At 39.1% G+C, this 20,826-nt stretch overlaps 1 protein-coding gene and 1 long non-coding RNA gene across 7 annotated transcripts in view; one reads left to right on the top strand and one right to left on the bottom strand.

Moving 5' to 3' along the window:
- The window catches only part of TASOR (transcription activation suppressor), a 2,736,533-nt gene extending 2,725,622 nt beyond the window's left edge, over positions 1-10,911 (bottom strand). For all 6 annotated transcript variants that reach the window (XM_044078696.1, XM_044078698.1, XM_044078701.1 and 3 more), the window contains exon 1: positions 10,511-10,911. In XM_044078696.1, the coding sequence (XP_043934631.1) occupies positions 10,511-10,817 (307 nt within the window). In that variant the 5' untranslated portion in view covers positions 10,818-10,911. The remainder of the gene's footprint in view (positions 1-10,510) is intronic.
- A 17-nt stretch (positions 10,912-10,928) lies between these two features.
- LOC122807720 lies at positions 10,929-19,004 on the top strand. The gene is made up of 2 exons (XR_006365717.1): positions 10,929-11,387; positions 18,860-19,004. It is a non-coding gene; the product is annotated as an uncharacterized LOC122807720 (long non-coding RNA).
- Positions 19,005-20,826: the final 1,822 nt, after the last annotated feature.

The raw sequence follows: 20,826 nt of genomic DNA, 5'->3' as shown, positions 1-20,826 counted from the left end.
ACTTGATTCAAACCCAAAGGCATACATTCTCTTGCACTTTTCAGGTTGGTTAAATGGATCATTTACTGCCATTTTAATGCAGTGGCAACTTAATTTACCTCCACTAAGACAACTCCATTTAGCCAAACAGTTAAGCTGCAAGGCTGTTTCTAGAAGCAAATTTCCCTGTTGCCCCTTTCCAAATTATTCACAAACACATACACTACCACAAATCCTCTGAAAAAAAGTCCACAGGCCTAGGGATTAAGCTAATCAAAAAACTAAAGTACATAATTATAACTACCCTGAGACAACTGATCTTAAGACCATAGACTAAGTTCAGCGGTCCACCAAAAAGACTAGGCTTTACAAAGAGGGTCAAAACTGCCCAATACTCTCACTCTAGTTAAAACACAATAGCCCTGCCAACATTATCACATATGGTACTGGTCTGGTGCTAACGGAACACAGCACAAGAAGAAAACCTCAGAAAAATAATGTATCACAAGCTACAGGAATGTAAAAATGTCCTGTTGAAGTATCCAGCAATGATGTAAATCAATAGAAGTCTCCTTCAAAATTCACAGAAATCCATCTGCTCAGCCTGCTGTGCCTTCAACACGAGTTAAGCCTCCAGTTAATACCTTCTTAAATGCGCCTAAAAGTTGTCATGAAATCATGGCACACACATGGTGCCACTATACCTAAAATAGGAACTTGATACCTGGCAAAAATGGGGGGGGGGGGGGTTGGAGGCAAAAAGGTATTATCCCTTTAAAAGCATACTTAAGAAGTGCTTATTTAATACAGAATCATAGGAAATACAAAGCAGCCATTTATGACCTAGTCTGACCATTTATGCCTTTCCAGTGTCCATCCTTAAAGCATATCTCCTTTTTCAAGGAGGGCTGGGCCAGTGAAGCCTGAGGGAAATTTCCATTTTGAAAGACGACAATGTATCACATTGCTTAATTTGTAGAAGCAGTTCATTCCAGAGGTGGGGAAGATGCTGTGTAATGAAACCATCTCTTCACAGTGTTTTACTCATTTGCTGATGGAGATTTAGATCCCAGGTTACTGTACTTGTGGGACTGCATCAATTGTAGAGATGCACAAGATCCAAGACCTTTGGGTCCCCAATGACACAGAAGCCAAGGTACAGATACCCCCTAAAGAGACTGTAAGATACTGACTAAAGGGAAAGTGCTTCCAGTCTTTTCTTGTAGCTTATGTTTTTTTAAGCCAGTAATCTTAACTAGGAACCTCTGGGGGGGGGGGGGTCTTTCTAGTTGTTGGACATGTCTAGTTAAGTACATCTCAGAGGGAACACTGTATTCAATAACTGGCCTAATTAATGTTGAATATAAGGGAATGACCTCAGACTTGGAGGACATTTCATTTGGAATAACTGTACTAAGTGGAAGGACTTCCTGATCATCAGGTAATGACAACAGCCAAAGGACAGGGAATTAGCAACCTAAATTCCAAGATGTTTTAACAACACACTCATTTTGGAGTGGGGAGGAGAGGGCTGCCTACCAAATACTGCATCTTTACACAATTAATTCGAGCCCATTTTAGTATACCAGGTATTTACGAGTGTAACTTATTGCTGAAGGGTCTTGGCATCACAGGGGAACTTGATGACGACTCCCAGTTTAGAGTCATCTGCAAATCTGATTAGTCATTGGTTCATGGTACAGAGATCAAAAAAGTAAATGTCGAACAAAAAGAGGTCCCAGCACTGAGCTCTGCAGGGTGCATTCAATCTCTGATGTGGCATCTATCTACACCATGTGTATTCTGTCTTTCAGCCAGTTTGCTATCCAATTTACCATAATAGGCAGCTATTTGTAATGCATTAAATTTATTAACTATGCCAACACAGGTAGTGTGCTGAAGAAGTTAACCACATTCAATAGACAAGATCCACCCACCCTTGGCAGTCAATCTGCTTCTATTTTAGCCTATCATTTCTAATATCATACTTTATCAAATAATTCATAATATGCTCCATGGCTTTGCAAATAAGACTCATCAGGCTGATGGGCCTACATTTCCAGGGTTCAGTGGTACAGCCACTCTTGTGTACTGGCATCATTCCTGCTGTGTGCCAAACTTCAGGGTCAAAGATACTGTTTATACTCAGATTAAATAAAAAGAGTGGCTCTGCCAGGGCTTTACAGTAGGTTATTAAACAGCCTGTAGAGCTTATTTGTCAATAGCCACCACGGCGGTTTGTTTTTAAATTCCCCAATTAGATTTAGAGCTGGATGGGACTGCCAGTACAAGAGTAACACCGACTCTTAGGAATAACACTATGCTAGCAATCAAAGGGATCACAAGATGCCTAGCAGTAAGCTACTCTAAGTAGACATACTTAAAAGTGCTTGCCTCCCTTTTACAAAAACTTAACATTGCTCACTTCCCAAATCAAGCAGGGACATTCAGAATGACTCTGGTGTAAATTTGCGTCTACACAACCAAACATCAACACTAACTAGCCTTAAAGAAAGATAACGTAGCATTTTGCTTGACATGTGCTGGTAGCTTATTCCACAGGCACGAAATACGCTGAGTTAGGTTATCCCTCCAGTGCTTCCTGTTTATTTGTTGGTGTAACCAAGATCCTTAGGGTGGGTGGGTGTTGGTTTTGCAAAGAAACAAGAGATCAAAATGACTGGGTCTTTCACAGCTCAAAAAGTGAGAGCGCACATTGAAGCAAATAGCAGGCTACCGAGTATAAAGGAGAGCTGTGCTAATCACAATGGTTGAAAAAGTTAAGGCCTTTTATTTTTCTGGTTAAAAACTGTTAAGGTCTCTCCATATAAGCAATACTCTTGAATCGGTACATACCAAAGGGGAGTACGGTATTTAATGAGGAGTCTGGTAAAGAAAGAGTAAAGTGTTATAACTTCTTTGGACACTGAAGATATTCTCTTAGAAATTAAATTGGGCCAAACAGAAGGATCTCTTGACAATGGTAAAAACAAGATGATCAAATAATTGAACGTTAGCCACTAAGTACCCAGGTCTCTTGATAGTATCAGTTTGAAGAGCAGAACCACTTATAATATACAAGGAGGGAGCATTTTTTGCAACCCCCCCCCCAAGTGACTTCAGCTACAAACTACTACTTAAGAAACATGCACTATCCTCATTCTTCAACACCCTAGCTACCCAATAAACTGGCACCAGTGGCATAAAATCAGTTTTAATATAAAAGTGGTACTTACTGATTTTTTAGTGTGCAGTTCTAATAGGTGTGCTGCACAGTGCAATAATGTTCTAGTATCAGTATGTTACAAGAACCTTACAAAACATACAGTGGTACCTTAAAAAACTGGTCACGGAAAACACTAAAGTTAAACATGGTAATAAATTCTAGAGTTTTCCATGATCAGTTGGGTTTTTTTTCCATCTTTCTCTAACTAGTTGTTTTATATACCTAAATAATGTAACCGATTTTATATTTTAACTGTTACCTTATAACCCTCCTGGGAATTGGCAGTCAATAAATACATTCCTGGGTACTGACTTTTGTATGCTTGGTATTACCATTGGGATGAAATGGCTAAGGTTGAAATGACCTCCTGATCGATAGCCTAGTAATCTACGATCTTAATTACCGCTTCAACAAGAAATGGCAACAAACCTAGTACACCACGTATTACTTCAAATATCTGTAGCATCCAGTGGCAACAACAGCTATTAGCAGACTACTTATCAAGGTTGTGTTATCTTCACTGTCTGTAAACGTGGGAGCTGTCCTTTGACCGCCCAAATTCTCACCCTCTCTGTGAAAAGGAGGTTTGGGCATTGTGGTATCAACCAATCTGATGACAGAATAAATAAATGTACACTCAACAGATCAGTGAGCGTTAACTTCAAGTTTGTTTTTCTACAGGGTACATTATGACAAGTAGTTTCACAGCAAGGAAAGAATGTCAAACAGATTTTTTGTAACTCTTTTTGTAACCTGAGGGAGAGATGTGCTCTCTTCAGAACTATGCTGCCAGACTTTTTTCCTGGGCGATAGGTACGACTGTAGAGATCAAAATCAGAAGTCAGTCACATGGAATATGAAACACTGAAGACATTTCTATCATAAAAACACAAAGTTAATGCAAATGAAGAACACACTACAAAATTCTTCTCGCAGACCCTGACCATTTATTTGCACAGGTACTCAAATACAAATTCAAACAGATGTTCTAAAAATCTTAACTGAAAGAAATCTCCAGCAAATGCAGAACATATTCCTTATCCACAGCAAGCAGCTGCCCAAAACTCAGGTTGTTACTCTTTGTTAAACAGCTAGACCCCAGAGTTAAAATGCTGCAGCTCTCTGGGGAAGGTGGGAAGGCACAAGTATTTGGTGACTTAGCAGATCGATCCAAGTGCAAAAATGCACCACAAAGGAAACAATGAAGGCTACTACTGCAATAAAGTAGTTAACAGCACAACGTCCTCAAGTTTTAATAACTTTTTTGGGGGTAGGGCTACCAAGAGACTAAAGTTGGCATACATCTAAAACAAAAGGAAGAACACAAAAAAGGACAACAGATGGAAATGTATACTGACCCCCTGCAGAAGTCAATCTCCTTACTCAGAAGGATCTTTCCCACCATCTTCTTTAACGTCCTCAACAAGCAGTGTCCAAATAAGATATTTATATAATGCTACACACTGATACTGCAATGTGTGCATTTATCCACTGTTTAGCATCAAGTAAAACACAATCATTAATGTATTAACCTAAACCACTGTTTAATTTTAAAATACTGATACTGGCTGCTATTAATACAGAACAATGGGTAAGAAGAAGAAGAAATATCAAGTCCCACCTCCCCAGAATTTATTTCAACTGAATCTTTACACAACACAAGCAAGATCCTCAAAAGAAACAGGTCTATCCCAAACTGTGTCTAAAAGAGGTGCCCAAACAATCCTGCATGATTACACTCTAAACTTGTATCACCCACCTCCACCCAAAGAAGAAACAGCACAGCTTTGAGTATGCCACAATCAATAAGGGAAAGAAAGAAAAGTAAAACTTGTTATGCCTCTCTGATCTAACGCCATCACTGAATACTCCACCACCTCGCACAGTCGGATAATGAAAACATGACGAAAAGTTAGACTACGACTTCCAGACTATGAAATAAAGTGTTCTACTAGAATCAGATGAGAGTAGTTAACTTCTTTTAAATATAACTCTGCAAGTCTACATAGGAAGTAGAAAATATCAACATGGCGAAGTAGTCAAGCTTCTTGGAGGCCAGACAGTAAGTTGCAAACTTAGCAACTGAGCGCATGAAGAGGAACTATGAAGTCTTCCTGAATCAGCTGCTAACCAGGTCATAAAGTTAAAAATGTTTCAAAGAAAAACCTTGTACAAAATCCAATAGTTTGTCCATAGCAGGCCCTTTCAAACACTACTGCTTCTGTCAAGTGACGAAGATCAACTGCTCAGTTTGCAACTCGATATCTGAACAGCTAATTTACAGTATGGAAAATGAAACTAGCTTAGTCTGAATTATGAGATAATCTGTTGATAAAAAGTGCAGAACTAGAAACTAGTTCAAAAGTAAAACAAAGGAGGTTTCCATACTTTTAACTTTCACAATAAATTCAAGTACCCCATTCAAACAAACATTGCTGTAATATGTGAATTAGGTCGACAGCATTACTTTTTCTAGGAGAAAAGGTTCAAGTATACCGGAAATTTCACAAATGTATTCAACGATGGCCCCAGAAAGTTATTTGATAGAATAAACTGCCAAGTAAAAGCGTTCTAAAATCAGTCTCAAGTCTGTGATTCGTGAGAGAGCCAGAGTCAATTTAAGAAAGATGACAGTTGGCTTAGAAATCAGCTCATGCTAAAAGATGATACTAACATAGTAAGAGCACGTGGCCATCACTGATTTGAATGGTTCATACTTTGGCTACTACTGGCACCTCAGTTACTGGAATCCTGAGAAGTACAACTATTACCAAACCATAGACCCAGCAGAGTTCAAATGTTTCCACCATCCTTAATGATGGGGATTGTGTAATTCCATGCTCCAAGCTACTTCTATATATCCATCTGCAGGTACTACCAATTTACAATAGCCTAAACAATGCTAGATTATAGAAAACACAATTAAGATACTGCGCAGCTAGTCTTCCTTCTCACACAAATAATTATTCTTACCTGCTGATCCCAACACCCCACATGGTACCAAGAGAATTAAATCAATATTATGATAAAAAGAATAAAAGACTACAGAATAAGCTGTTCTAGTACAATTAGTTGCTGGAGAAGTACACAGAAGGTCAGGAGTTGCATTGTGTCTTTGTGGACTTAGAGAAAGCATAAGATAGGGTGCCTAGAGAGGAGTTGTGGTATTGTATGAGGAAGTCGCGAGTGTCAGAAGTATGTAAGAGTGGTACAGGACATGTACGAGGCTACTGTGACAGCGGTGAGGTCTGCAGTGGCAGTGACGGATGCGTTAAAGGTGGAATTACATCAAGGATCAGCTCTGAGCCCTTTCTTATTTGCAATGGTGATGTACAGGTTGACCGACGAGATCAGACAGGAGTCCCTGTGGACTATGATGTTTGCAGATGACATTGTGATCTGTAGTGAGAGTAGGGAACAGGTGGAGGAGACCCTGGAGAGGTGGAGATATGCTCTAGAGAGAAGAGGAATGAAGGTCAGCAGGACTAAGACAGAATGTGTGTGTGTGAATGAGAGGGAGGATGCAGGGAATAGAGGTGGCAAAGTTGGATGAGTTTAAATACTTGGGATCAACAGTTCAGAGTAATGGTGAGTGTGGAAGAGAGGTGAAGAGAGTACAGGCAGGATGGGTGGAGAAAGTGTCAGGAGTGATTTGTGACAGACGAGTACCAGTAAGAATGAAAGGAAGGTCTACAAGAGGGTAGAGAGACCAGCTATGTTATATGGGTTGGAGACAGTGGCATTAACAAAAAGGCAGGAGTCAGAGCTTGACGTGGCAGAGTTGAAGATGTTCAGATTTGCACTGGGTGTAACGAGGATGGACAGGATTACGAATAAGTATATTAGAAGGTCAGTCCAGGTTGGAAGGTTTGGAGACAAAGCCAGAGAGGCAAGATTATGTTGGTTTGGACATGTGCTGAGGCGGAATGCAGAGTATATTGAGAAAAAGATACTAAGGATTAAGCTGCCAGGTAACAGGAAAACAGGAAGGCCTAAGATAAGTTTTATGGATGTGGTGAGAGAGGACACGCAGGTGGTTTGTGACAGAGCAAGATGCAGAGGACAGGAAGAAATGGAAACAGTTGATCCGCTGTGGCGACCCCTAACGGGAGCAGCCGAAAGAAGAAGTACAATTAGTTAAGTTATATAATCATGGTCTTCCTTTCCAGACGAAAGTATCATGAGCTCCATTTCCTCATTACTGCACCATAACACTGCTCATGACAGAGTAAGATGGACTCTATCAGCAACCCTTCTCAAATGTACATATTATATATAGCCTCTAGAAAAAGACCAGCTAAAGACAATTTACTCCTTTCACAAAACTACATAAAATGGGCAATTACAACCTACATTAGATATTTACCACCCTAGTGCCATATGACAATCTGGGCCTGCAAAGCAAATGGGTTTGCAGTCCTTCCCTAAAATAATCATTCTGAACTGCAGTTCTTGAAATTCCTAACCACTAAACTAGAAAAAAAGCTACAAAGAATCTGAGATTTTGTGCGAAAAGGCTAACTTACTAATCGGTTTATGCAAGCCTGGGTGTGGTAAATTAGATAGATACCACCCTACTGTAAACTCTCATTATAAATGTTGAGCTGCATTTTCAAACATTGCTTTCTTCAGTTGCTGCAATCCTTACTGAAATGTTTTTACTGTGTAAACGGAATTTCTTTGTTTACTTTGGAACTTTTCTCCCTGTGCCTCTGCTAAAAAGGGGCTTTGGTCCAGTCACCCATTCTTAGTAAACAAATAAGATTAAATGCTCCCCTAGAAATGCATTTAAGTTAACTAAATATGTTGGGACACTAGAGTACAAATCTTCAACAACCCCAACTCCAAAGAATTTTCTTAGTGAATGCAACAAAACTGTTCAATTTACAGTAATAAAACGCAAGTAAATACACAAAAGCTATTACTTGCATATTATAATTCAATGTACAGAAAAGATATTTTGCTATCGCTTATGTACACACTTTTGTAACACATGTGAGTGTTATAAAAATATTGCTAAATTTCACTGGTACTAAACAAGGAACAAGTGTTTTTACAAATTCACCGCTGCACTGTATTGTATAGGTTATTATTGCCCCATTTTATTCTTGAAGTAAATGACTACCAATGATAAAGGCTTTTAAAATTAAAATAACTATATCCAACAGAGAGGACAAGGATTAAGAGTAGCAGTCCCCATAACAGCATGCCACAGTATATTTATTTTAAAATAGTTTCATAGATTAGTACTAACTGCCCTTGCGAGCCATTTTAAGCCTAGCCAATTATCCCTTGTGAGGCTCCAACCCGCACCTTGTGTTTGTAAGGCAAACACCTTAACCATTAGGCCACCCTCCCAATATACATTTGATCCATTAGACTAGTCACACTTGCACAAATCAGAAAACATGAAGTCCATATAACACACACACATATATATTTATTTTTTAAAGGTAGTTAATGGTAGAAGGTGCTTCCCTTGCTTGATTCACCAAGCAATGTCAACGCAACTGTCAAATGCTGTGGGTTCACATCTATTAATTAACTTTGTTTGCATGCATACAGATATGGATAGCACTCGCTTCTGTGCATGGGGCAGGGTTATTTACACATTCACATGGTAACAGACCCTGACACACCAGTGTGTGTGATCTTCTGGAGTTGAAAAGGCTAACTTGTTCTTATATGCAATTCCCTGACAGCAGTACTAACAAAAAACTAGAACAGCATCATTAATTAAGCCAATTTTCCAAAACTATTTAAACGTTATTTTAACTACATAGCTGTTGGCTTACATAGTTACAAATGCACTGCCAAGGTAACTAAGGCACATATGTTACAGCCTCACAACTTAATGTGCCCCCAACAAGACTTACTCATGTAGTACTTCTCAGTGAACAGCATTCCTGCAATCCATCACAAGCATAAGAATGCCTAACAACGCAGCTGAACTCCCTTGGCAATTAAGGTACTTTGCAACCTTAACTCTCCAAATAACCCATGGTAAAACCTCCACTCCCAGTATTGGTGCTTCCACAATCAATGTCAGATCTGCTTTCCATCACATGGGCAACTAAAACCATACTCCAGAACGTAGCCAAATGCAGCAAATTAACAAGTTGCTCCAGTAGTATGCCAATATCCTGCTCCAAGTTGCAAACCGTCATGAGGTTCCAAAAATGATGCAGTACTTTTAACAGATACTATATTCTGAGTATATTTCTAGGTGGAGTTGCCCCTTTTTCAAAGACATTGGCATTAGGCCAACATGTACATTAGAATGAACCATTTAAGGCACACATAATCCTCAGCATACTTCATTGTCCCATTAGAACTTGAGAGAAAATTATTCAGTGCCGCAAATGAAAATTCCTGATGTGGGCCTCTTAAAAAAAAATTTCCAGATGGCTTGTTGATATGTTTCTTACAATGCACTGCAAGGAAACTACAGGCATGTAAGTTAACAATAAAAAAAAAAAAAGGTTTTCAAGGGTATTCAAAATCAAACTACACCACTGCAATAATTACTCACACCCAGTGTAATAACCGTATATTTTATTTTTCACCCTGTAACAAGGATCATCTTTAAATTCATGTTTAAGCTGTAAAACTGGACTAGATATTTGTATGTATGTATATACATACATATCTATATATATATATATACATATCTATATATATATATATATATCTATATATATATATATATATATATATATACATACACATATATACATAGGGATTTCCAACCAGGGGGGAATCCTTTCATGACTGCACCTACCTTCCCCACAAAGAAATAAATATGACCACTTGCAGAGAAGCCAAGTCTTTTTAATGAACACACCAGGTTTAAAAGACTGGAGGCCAAAAGATAGTTTGAGTAGACTGTATCTAACCATTTTTCATGACTAAAGACGCTTGACATGGGTTTATTTTACCCTGATTAAGAAGAATACAGAACAGATAAATGCTGTTAGAAAGACTACACTACAAGAACTGACATTAAAAGATGTAAGAGATGATTCTGTAGAGGCATTCAATGAAACCGCGAATCTCCAAGGACAGATGCTGCAAACTCCGCTGAGGAAAAATGTGCTCAAAACGAAGAAAGAGTACTATGCCTTTTCCTTCATTGTATGGGATTCAGCAGTTACTTAACCAATTTACATTACTGAGCGTGGGGTCTCAACAGATCCAAAACAACTCACTAACATCCGCAGAATAACTGTAAACAACTAAATCAGACGAAAATATATCACCAGCAACGCAAAAAAGGACGAGAGATATTTAACAGAAGATCAGAACCTTTTTTCTCTTTGTTTTTCCTTGGAATCTGAAAATTTCTCCGAAGAGGCTCCTCTGCTGATTTCGGGACGGCTGGACGTTCATTTTCATCTTTCTGTTCAAGTGTGCTAACCCTACGCTGCTTAGCAGTGCTATCAGAAGGCGGCGGCACTTCACTTTCATTTTGTTCGCCATTTTGTTTAGATTTTGATTTCGTGTCCTGTATTAAAGTCTTCATGGTATCAGTATTATCAGTACCAACAGATTTCTCTTCATTTCCTTCGCTTTCTTGAGTATCTTTCTTGTTAGACTGACTGTTGCTAGCCATTCTGAAGCTTTACTACACATTGAAAATGACTAGCTTCCTATTAGATGCCTTTCCCTCATCCACCCTGCGCCATACTGCTTGCCTTCTTACGTCTATTTTTTACAGGAGTGATTTCTCCTCCTCCAAATGACGAGTGTGCGTATTTAAAAGAAGATGGACAGTATGTCTCATATACCAATCAGTAACGAGTTTCATTGTACAAGACTCTAGGTCTGAAGATGTAGTGTCGCCATTACTGATCACAAATTGTACCAAGTGTAGCTTAGTGTACTAGTTTGGGGGTTGTATGTGGCGGAACGCTGCCGCTGTATCGGAATGCAGTAGTTGCTGTGTGCAATTTAGATGTGATTACATACAGTCAGTTATGCACCCGTGTTAGAGGTAATGGGTTTAAGGGAAACGTTAACGGGGTGATTTATGTGCTTGGTTAACTTGTGTAATGGTGACTTGGCATATGGCTTTTATATATTTTCATCCATTTATTCTCAACGACGTAAAATTATACACATTAATTAGATCACTGATCATGTAAAACGTGGGGAAGGTGTTCATCATGTCATTCGCAGCCAAGTAAGTAATTTTTTTATTGGAACTTAATTTGAACTTGTGTCTGAATGCATGCAGATGTAACTAGAAGACTGGTCTCTTCCCCATTAGTTTATTAACTGTAGTAAGCATAGAAAATGTTGAGGCCACTAAGTTTTTAGTTGTGACGCAATCGTGCTTGATGGAGGAATTATTTGAACAGCTTATCCCTTACTTTCTGTGCAGTTTACACGAACAGCTCTGCGTGCGCGCGCGGGAGGAGGCTGCTGTTGTCCAGCTACGACCCCCCCCCCCCAACTTCGTTAATGCATTGTGGTAGAATAGTTAAATACTTAAATGTTTGTGTATAATGTGTGTAGCTGCTGCTACCCATCCGCAAGTCAAATAGCACGAGGCTCACCCGATCTAGGGATATAAACTTAGTCACAAAACATGCTGGAGAGACAGATGGGTGTCTCGGAGATTGCTATCGTGAATAGGAAACGTTCCAAAGAAAGGGCAGAGCCCTTCCCTGACCCACCTCAAACGTAATTTGGATTAATGGATGGGGAATCCACTCTTGGGTTAGTGCCTATGCTATGTCCGTTATGGATAAGGGCAATCTGTAAGGTACTCTATGTACAGGCACGAATCCTTGCCATCTTCTTGCCACTAGGGACTATATATTGGGTTATATTGGCTGGGCTTGTAAGGGCCCTTAAGCCTTAGCCTAGTAATCTCCTCTGAACCAATGTCAATCGTGTTCTTTAAAAAAAATGAGATTAGAGCAAAAGCTAGTGTAATGGCTATTGGGACCCCCCCCCCCAAGGACTGCAAGACACTTAAAACTGTGTATGGGTGGCATCCCCCTTCTTGGATGTGTGTGGATGACTTTCATTCAGAGCCAGATCATGGTCAAATGGGGCCCTAGGCAGGGTATTGGATCCCCCCAAAGCAGCCCCTTCCCCCAGCTATTCCAGTGTTCCATTACTTGACGGATTCTCACCATTTACAATAAACACTGCCCAAACCTGGTAGTGTGTGTACTATTTCCTTCTTTGCTTCTACAATGATTATAGATATTTGGATTGACGTTCAAATTTTATAACACACTGCTAGTCAATTGCTAAATAAACAATACAGTCCCACAATAAAAATATACTTGGTGTGATCAGTAAACTTCTCTGTGCTTAAAACTCACATTCATTGAAAGGGCATTGAAAACCACAAGGAAAATGCATCTGGCTAGAGGCGGATTAAGTTTACCCTTTGGGCTGTTTTCAAACCATAGGCTCCTTGCACACATTTTTAGGACCATGCATACATGCATGTGTTCTTTGATTTTCCTTCCTGATTGTATTAGATTTCTTGTATAATACAGCACAAAATGTTAGAATGTGTTTTAAATTGGTAATTTTGCACATTTCTTCCACTAAGCAATGAAACAGAGGTATGAACCAGTAATGATAAAAACTATGCATTTCAGAACATTTCAGCCGTATTAGGCCACTCAAACTTCTGTTGTTACAGTCCAGCAATATCAGTCAATATGCACAATTTCTGCAGAAGTAAAAGCCCTCTGAGTAATTCCCCATTAAGGAAGTCTGCAGTTAATAAAGAAGTTGCTACTTGCAAACAACTTTACATTTCAGTGTTTCATCTACAAATTCAGTGCCTGCTGCACTTAAAATTATTTGCCTGTGTACAGTAACAAAAAAAAAGTTTGTAAGCCGTTAATATTGCACTAGGGAATGACTGGCAAACTGACAGCTACTTCATAGTTACTAGTCATCTCATCCAAAGGAGGACACACTCAGGAGTGCCACACCCCCATTCCCCCTTAAAGTGCCCCACAGTATCAGGAATCCAGCCACATGGTGTGAGAGTAGAACCCACAGCTTTCTGCACCAAAGGCAAATATGCTACCTATTGTGCTACTAGCACTGTTTTCAAATTCTACGGCACAAACACTGACTGCCATTTGCTAAACAAAACCATTGTACATTGAAAACAAACTTTGCATGAGCAGCAATAAACTTCTCTTCCCTTGAAACCCACAGTTCCTTGAAAATGTACTGAAACTCACAATTCTTTTCGCAGTCTGGTAGTTGGTGTAGATGATTCCGGCTCTTGTCTCTGTAACTAAGGTACAGGGTTTGAGCCTGAGTAACTTAATTGACTAGCCTGCCTTACACACACACACACACACACAAACGGAATAGCAAAAATTTCATACACACAAGTGAACGGAACAGCAGCAAGTTACATTCCAGCTTTATGTGAACGGAGCTGTGCAGATGTTTACATTGCATCTGCGTTGGTGCATGTGTCATGTTAAGATGTGCCCACGATGGATGGTGAATGCATGCTCCTTAAAGAATAAGACGACGCCAAAGAAATGCTTACATTTTTTTAAATAATTCAAAAGGATGTGGAAGCACCCTGGCCGGTGGGCCTCCCAAGCCCCTTGGCAACTCCCTTGATCGCCTAGTTGGATCCGGACATACTTTCATTTACATTATGTCACTAGTGCCAGACATTACAGTTTAAAATTTTTTAATCTTTTTTTAAAAACTTTTTTTTTAACTTTTTAAACACTTGACTGACAGCCCCATTGCTATATCCATACCTCTCAACTGTCCCTTTTTTCAGGGATGTCCCTGATATTGACTAATCCCTCCTAAAATTGGTTAATTTTTGAGAAAAGGCATTGAATTACATTTAACATATAAGGCCAATAATTACAGTTATAGACTTCTTTTACTTAAGAAAATATATATTAATCCATATTCTGTTATACTGTCAATATCTCAAGCTAATAGTACTAATACTTTAAAAGCATCCCTGATTATTTCTGAATTTGTCCCTGGTTCTTTTGGAGCTTTGAGATGTCATTCACGTCAGCATCCCCCAAAGCTGTGCAAAGTCTGATGGTGTGTCCTAAAATAAACGATTACCTGTAGATCACCTGAGTGTTCATCTATGTATATGTATAGTTGTCTTGAAGGTTACAGCATTAATAGTTCGAGCAAGATAAGCTACACATCTTTGTCTCATGCAACAAGTCTTTACCTCTTACTGTGAAGTCCCCCTGTATTCCAAGGTTAATGGAGATATGTACCCTGGACCTCCTCCCACCAGACTTTGCCTAGTGCATCTGCTGTGGAAGGTACCCTAGGGCATCCAAACAAGGTGACAGACGCCTCAAATGATCCTTTTCAGCTAAAAGACAATTAGCTGTACTTCAAAACCTTATAGGATTGACAAGTTTTTCACAATGTCCTGTTATAGATTCATAGGTTGGTACTAGGCTATCAGCCCTAGGGCCTATACAAGCCTAGCCATAACAATTCCCTGGCTATTTCTTCCCACACTATTTACTTCCCTGGACCGCTGTCTAGCAGGGCGACTGACGTGATCCCCGGGGTGAATTTCCTTTCTCCCATCCAATCGTCAAGGTTCCTTTTGAAGAGGGCCAAAGAGGCACTCTGCTTGACATGTATGGGTAATCTATTACAGAGTCTGGGGAGTCTCTGGGTCAGAAACCTATCCCTATGAACAATGTAATTTCTGCTACTTTTATGTTTGGTAATGTCATCCTTTTGTTCAGTACCTAAGGCTTATGATCATAGATTTGAAATGGGATCTGCACCAGAGTCCAGTACAATGCCAGCAGTATTGCTGCCAGCACTTTTGTATATTAAGACGCACCAGAATGTGCATTAGCAAGCCCCACCCCTAATGTGATGCCCGAACTTATAATACCAGCACTCTTATTTTCAAGAAATAAATGCTCCAGTAAATCAAGTTCTGAAGAAGATGAGATTTAAAAAAAAAAAAAAGTGTAATCCATCAAGCAACGTCTCACTCTCCAAAAGGGCTGCAAGTCACTTAAAACTGTATAATGCAGGGGTTGACAGCTCCCTTGCTTGATGTGTTTGCGCCTGTCTTTCAGTGACTTTAAATCAATAATGCCCATTAGACTAAGTTCATGTACTTCAACCTTCTTGCACTGTTTAATGTTCAAAAACTATAGAATTAAAAACGGGCCACACACTTAACTGACAACCCCATCGGGGTGTCATTGAAGTCGACATCACCCACACCTGCGTAAGGTGCCATGGTGTGTCCTAAAGTAATCAATCACCCTGCTGCCATTTCACCTGTCCAAAGTCTGTCTTCCTCTCTCGTGTGCCTTTATGTATGTATGAACAAAATTCTTAAACTGGTACATTTGGTGTAGTTGCTCCCTACCTCATCTGCTAAAAGAATTTCACTCTTCTAAGACATAACCAGGACATCTAATTTGAAGATGCTGATTTGTATCCCAGCCTGTTGTCAAGCAGCCGAGAACTGCTGAATTGTATGCTTTAGATAACGGTTATTTAAGGATAGGAGGACATCTGACAGAGATGCAACCATAATGTCCCCAAGATTGATACTCCAGAGTGTGGCTGTACTTTGGTACTGCTTGTCAAGTACAGGAACTGAATGACACACAAGCTTTAGGAAAGCTTACTGTTCTGGCAATTTTGACACAACATTCAAGGGTACACTGTGATGCCCTTTCTAGCTCTACAAATCAAGAATGCTCTTGGCAATTTTATTTAATTTGTTTACAGGGTAGCACACTGATCACAAAACCGTTTGCAGGTACAGTCTGGGTGAAGAAATTCACCAAAAAATAAAGCAGAACAAATTCAGAGAGTAAACACAGAAGGTAGATAACCCCATGGAAAATTTATGGAATGTGTACATATTATTAACAGAGTAGGAAAACAGGTGTGAATTAATTTTAATAGTAAATATGAAAGAGAAGCAACAGGTGAGAACAGAGAGTCAAAATAGGCATAATGTAGGTGAAGAGGGAGTTAGATTGTGTCCAGTGGAAAACCACTTACAGTCAAGATTTTTTTATGGAGGTTTCATTTGAGTTCTGAATGTGGGGAAAGAGGAGACTTCTTTTAGGTGAGGGGGGAGAGATGATTGGGTACAATAATGGAAGAGGAATGGTCAGCACATTGCAATTTCCTTTGGGGTATCTGGAGTGAAGGAGTTAATTGGAAGACGTACAGTAGTTTTATTATGGAGTTTGGCTGCAATACGTGGGAAGGCACCTGGTTTAAGTAGTTTGAAAAGGAGAGACCCTAGGAGCAGCTCAAATCTGTAGGAGACTGGTAGGTATTTTGCTTTGGAAAGGGTAATGCAGTTGTGTTCCTGAGGGGTGAATTGGAAATGAATCGGCAGATTTTGTTAAGGTTCTAGAGAGTTGGATTTTTTTTTTTTTTTAGAAGCTCTAGCTATAATGGGGAGCATGTATTCAAGCTTAGCAAGGAAGACTCCTGTGCCTGTCCAAACCCTACCTGGTCTGGAGAGAGAGAAAAATATTGTCTAGGACCAGAATAAAAGAGAACTGATCTTTTTCTTGGTGTGTGTCTTTGGGAGTTAAGTAACTGGTCTAGCCATAAACTTAAGAATTTAAATGACCCTATGGTTCCTATTGGGAAACATTTAAGATCTGTAGTGTTGAGATGTTAGGAGTTTTTTCAGCTTTTGTGAAGTTCCAAATGTACTTTTTGTCTTCGAGGGGTTTGAGTAGTTTATTGTTGTTTAGCCAAGAATTACGCGAGTGTAGGTCAGACTGAAGCTGTGTTTGAATAGTTGAATGTGAGGGACTGGATCGAAGAATAGCCATGTCATCTGCATGAAGAGTGATAGGAAGGTTTCTGATGTCAGAGGGTAGTTTAATAAACATTGAAAACAACAGTGGAGTGAGTATGGATCCCTAGGACACTCCACTGGTAAGGGGTGCTGGAGGTGGTAGCCTGTTTTGATTCTGAAATAGCTATTTGTTAAGAACTGTTGGAACCAGGTGATAGTGTTGGGACTAACCCCAATTTCTTGGAGAAAGTGAAAAGTAGGAAGTAGTAAGATTTCATCGATAAGTGACCATAGTGCTGTTGTGTTTTGGCCAGCCCAGAATCCATGCTGTTTAAGAGTGAGGAGGTAGTACTGTTGTATGTAAGTGGTTAGTTGGTTGTTGATTAGTTTTTCAAGCATTTTCCCATGTGTAGGAAGGATGGAGATAGGCCAGAAGTGGGAGGCATTTTCTGGCTGAGGCTCTTTGGGAAGGGGTTTAACAAGAGCAGTTTTCCATATGTCTGGCATTGCATTTGAGGTAATCAAAGGTCATAAATGGTGAGAAGACGCATGGTAAAGTCTTTGCAGAGTGATTTAAAAAAAAAAAAAGGGAATAGATTGTCTGCACAAGGTGGTGCATTCAGGGGTATGTTTTCTTGTAGGGGTCAAGGTTTTTGTGTGTAACTTTCTTGAAATAGAAGGGGGAATAAAAGGAGGGGGGCTAGTTGAGTTGGGATAGAGGTTGCGGTACTAGGTAGGTAGCTAAATTTATTGATAAAGTCAGGGGTTGAGAGCTGATCTTAAGTCTGTATGGTGATAGGGATTCAGGTGAAATCTATGGATTTTCAACCTGTGCAAAGATTTACTTCCTGCCAGTAATGTTTGGGTTTGCCTAGCAGAGCAAGCTGTTTTTAAAATAGTTGCATTTGTGCCTGCGCGTGGCTTGCTTAGCTAGGTTACACAGTGAAGCTTTACATGAAGACTTGCATTGTCCCTAAGTTTGAGCAGAGCTTTCAGTTTGGTGGTTAGCCAGGATTTTTTTGTTGTATTTGAAAAGATACTGTTTAAGAGGGAAGAGTTTGTCTTGAAGTTGAAAGAGGGTATGTGTAATGAAAGTTGTTAGGTGGTTTTTGAGTTCAATATTGATGGTGGATCTGGGTCTGGAGGCAACTAGTTTGGGGGGGCAGTTTTTGTTACGTGGATAATTTGGAAGATTATTGGGGAGTAGTCGATGAATGAACATGGAAGTACAGATGTATTGGGAGGAGTGTTTAGTGATCACCAGATCCAGGAGGGAGTGGTTATTGTTGTGGGAGTGGTTGTTGAAGATTTGGAAGAGTAGTGCCGTTGCCCAACTACATATGGTAGATATATTGGCTAGAAATTAAACAATATCATTTCTCGTGTCCTAGGTAGTTTAGGTTAAATCTCCTAGAATAACAATATTTGTATAGTTTCAGGAAGCTGAGGTGATAGTAAGAATAAGGGATTTACATTTATCAAGAGAGGTTAGAAGAGGAAGGCAGGTGACTGTTCTAGAAAGGTCGTTTTAGAAGGATTCAGTTGAGCTCAGTATCTGAGGAGGCATTTCCTTGAGCAATGATAGCTGGTATAAGGTTGTTTTTATTTTTCTTCTATATAATGCATTAAGACTTAAAGAAAGGCAGAACTTGGAAAGGTTGAAGAAAAGGGGGTAAAAATTTGGCATGCCACATTGTCCATTTGTTCTGTGCTAGTGTACAAATTTTATTTTATTGAATTATGTTTTTATTGTTGTAAAGCACACTTAATTTCCTTTGGTGAGAACTTGATATTGCTTAGAATTCAGTCTGTTATAAATAAGTTTCATTTTACTTAATCTTTGTCTTTTTTTGCAGAAGTATGTGAACATCTCTACATTGGCATAACAAAGAAATGAAAGTATTTTTCACATTATCTTGGCAAGACATTCGGCTGGACAATTTGTACTAAGTAAACTCTTCTTACCAAGTATTTGTAAATGAAATAAAGCTTACCACCAAATGGCTGTTTTTTATTTCCTGGTCGCACTCTTAATAGATCAAACTATTTTTTTATGCAACAGTTTGCATTTCTTTGCTTTTAAATAGTGCCTTCAAATTTCCTTAACCTGAACAACTGCTTAAACTGCTCGGTGGTGTATTGATCAACTCTGTTTACTCATCTTTGTTTAAACTGGATGTTCTTTGTATTGTTTGGTGTTAATCTACATCTGAAATTTTTGATATCCTTTTCATTTGAGTTTTTAAATTTTATACAGATGGCAGCTTGAGGATTTCACTGAAGAACAGTACTGTTTTGTAAAATTAATTCCAGTATATTGTCCAGATTAATAAGAACTACTTAATGTACAAGTATAAACATTATCTCCTGCTGTTGGATACAGAGCCACTAAGTAGTCAGTTTTAACTCTTTAACTGCTAAGACAAATGGGACTGGTTGTTTGATTTCTGTTGTTAGCTGCATTCCACACTGGTAAAGGTTCTGTTTGTTTTCTTCAGTGAGATCTGTGCATAGCTTTATTGTGAGGCAGGACATTTGTAATATATTTGCTTGCTGGAACAAGATGGTACCCCTGACATTTGCAAAGTAAATGTGTTAACATTTAACATCTTTACTTGTTCTCCTGCACATCTTCTGTATTACCTCAACGCAACCTCCATTTTGTTGTCCATTCTGTGGGTCCACAGCCCTGTCTGCGAAGAATTATTTTTACAGACCCATGGATTTTCAATGCCATGGTATTCCAGTTTCTTCTGCTGTCTAATAGAAAGAGTTGTAGCTTCTCTAGTCTCAGGTTATATCCTCCATGTTTCATCCCACATAGCCTTCTGGGGGTTCCCCTTTGGATTTCTTCTTGCAACCTGATGTCCCTTTCCCTACATGACCTACAGTACTGCTTGTGTGGACTATTCAGGGCACAGTAGAGTGAGGGTATTACCTGTTGGTTTTCTCTAGGACTCTTCTATTTATATAGATATGTATAAATACATATGTGTATTTAACTTTAATGCCGATGAGCTTGCTACAGTGAATTGTATTTTCCTGGTCTCTTGTAGAGAAGTCTCAAGTTGTGTGTGCAGCTCAATTCGATCATCTTCAGTGTTTTATTTATTTTCATTCAAGACAATACATAGTGTCAGAAGTGAAGCAATACTTGCTTGGACTAGATAAGTATATCTATAAGTGGTGAAGTATTTTTACTTAGAAGTGCTTACTTCAATTTATGGAAATACAGGCTTAGAAGAATATGGGCTAGCTGCACCTCTATAAAACTCTCTCTGCAATGAAAGTTGGTAGAAAACTGGAAGCCTTGGTTGAAGAAATTAGTTGAGAGCTATCAAGAAGGTACAGTGTGTCACATTCTTGTATGTTGGAAGAAACTAAAGGTATTTAACTTTTTGTGCCTTTAAAGAGAAATAGTAGCAGCATTTAGAGAGATGTACATGAATTACATGTGTGCCCAGGAAGAATTTGCCATTTAATCAGATTTTCTTTTACAAGAAATTGTGAAACGAGCAGCAGGCTAAATCATGGATGTGTACAGAGCAGCTAAAATCACTACCACATGTTTAAAATAAGTGAGAAAAAGAATGTTTACAAGAAAAAATGTGTGTCAAAAGGCAAACATAAGGCTACAAAACAGAAAAAAAAGTACATAAAATGTTCAACTTTAAATCATGTTTTATGTAATAAGTGCAGCTGTAGACATAAGATAAAATGTTTTACGGAAATGGACAGATGAGGACATACATTTGTCCAGTATGTGTAAAAAATCTATTCAAAAGACTGGACACATTGTGGAACATGCATATGTAAGTAAGAC

This window comes from Protopterus annectens, chromosome 7.part1 (assembly GCF_019279795.1).
Source record: "Protopterus annectens isolate FY-2018-M chromosome 7.part1, PAN1.0, whole genome shotgun sequence".
NCBI classification, from domain to species: domain Eukaryota; kingdom Metazoa; phylum Chordata; order Ceratodontiformes; family Protopteridae; genus Protopterus; species Protopterus annectens.
The sequence above is the reverse complement of the archived record's forward strand: the minus strand, read 5'-3'. Positions and strand labels throughout refer to the sequence as shown.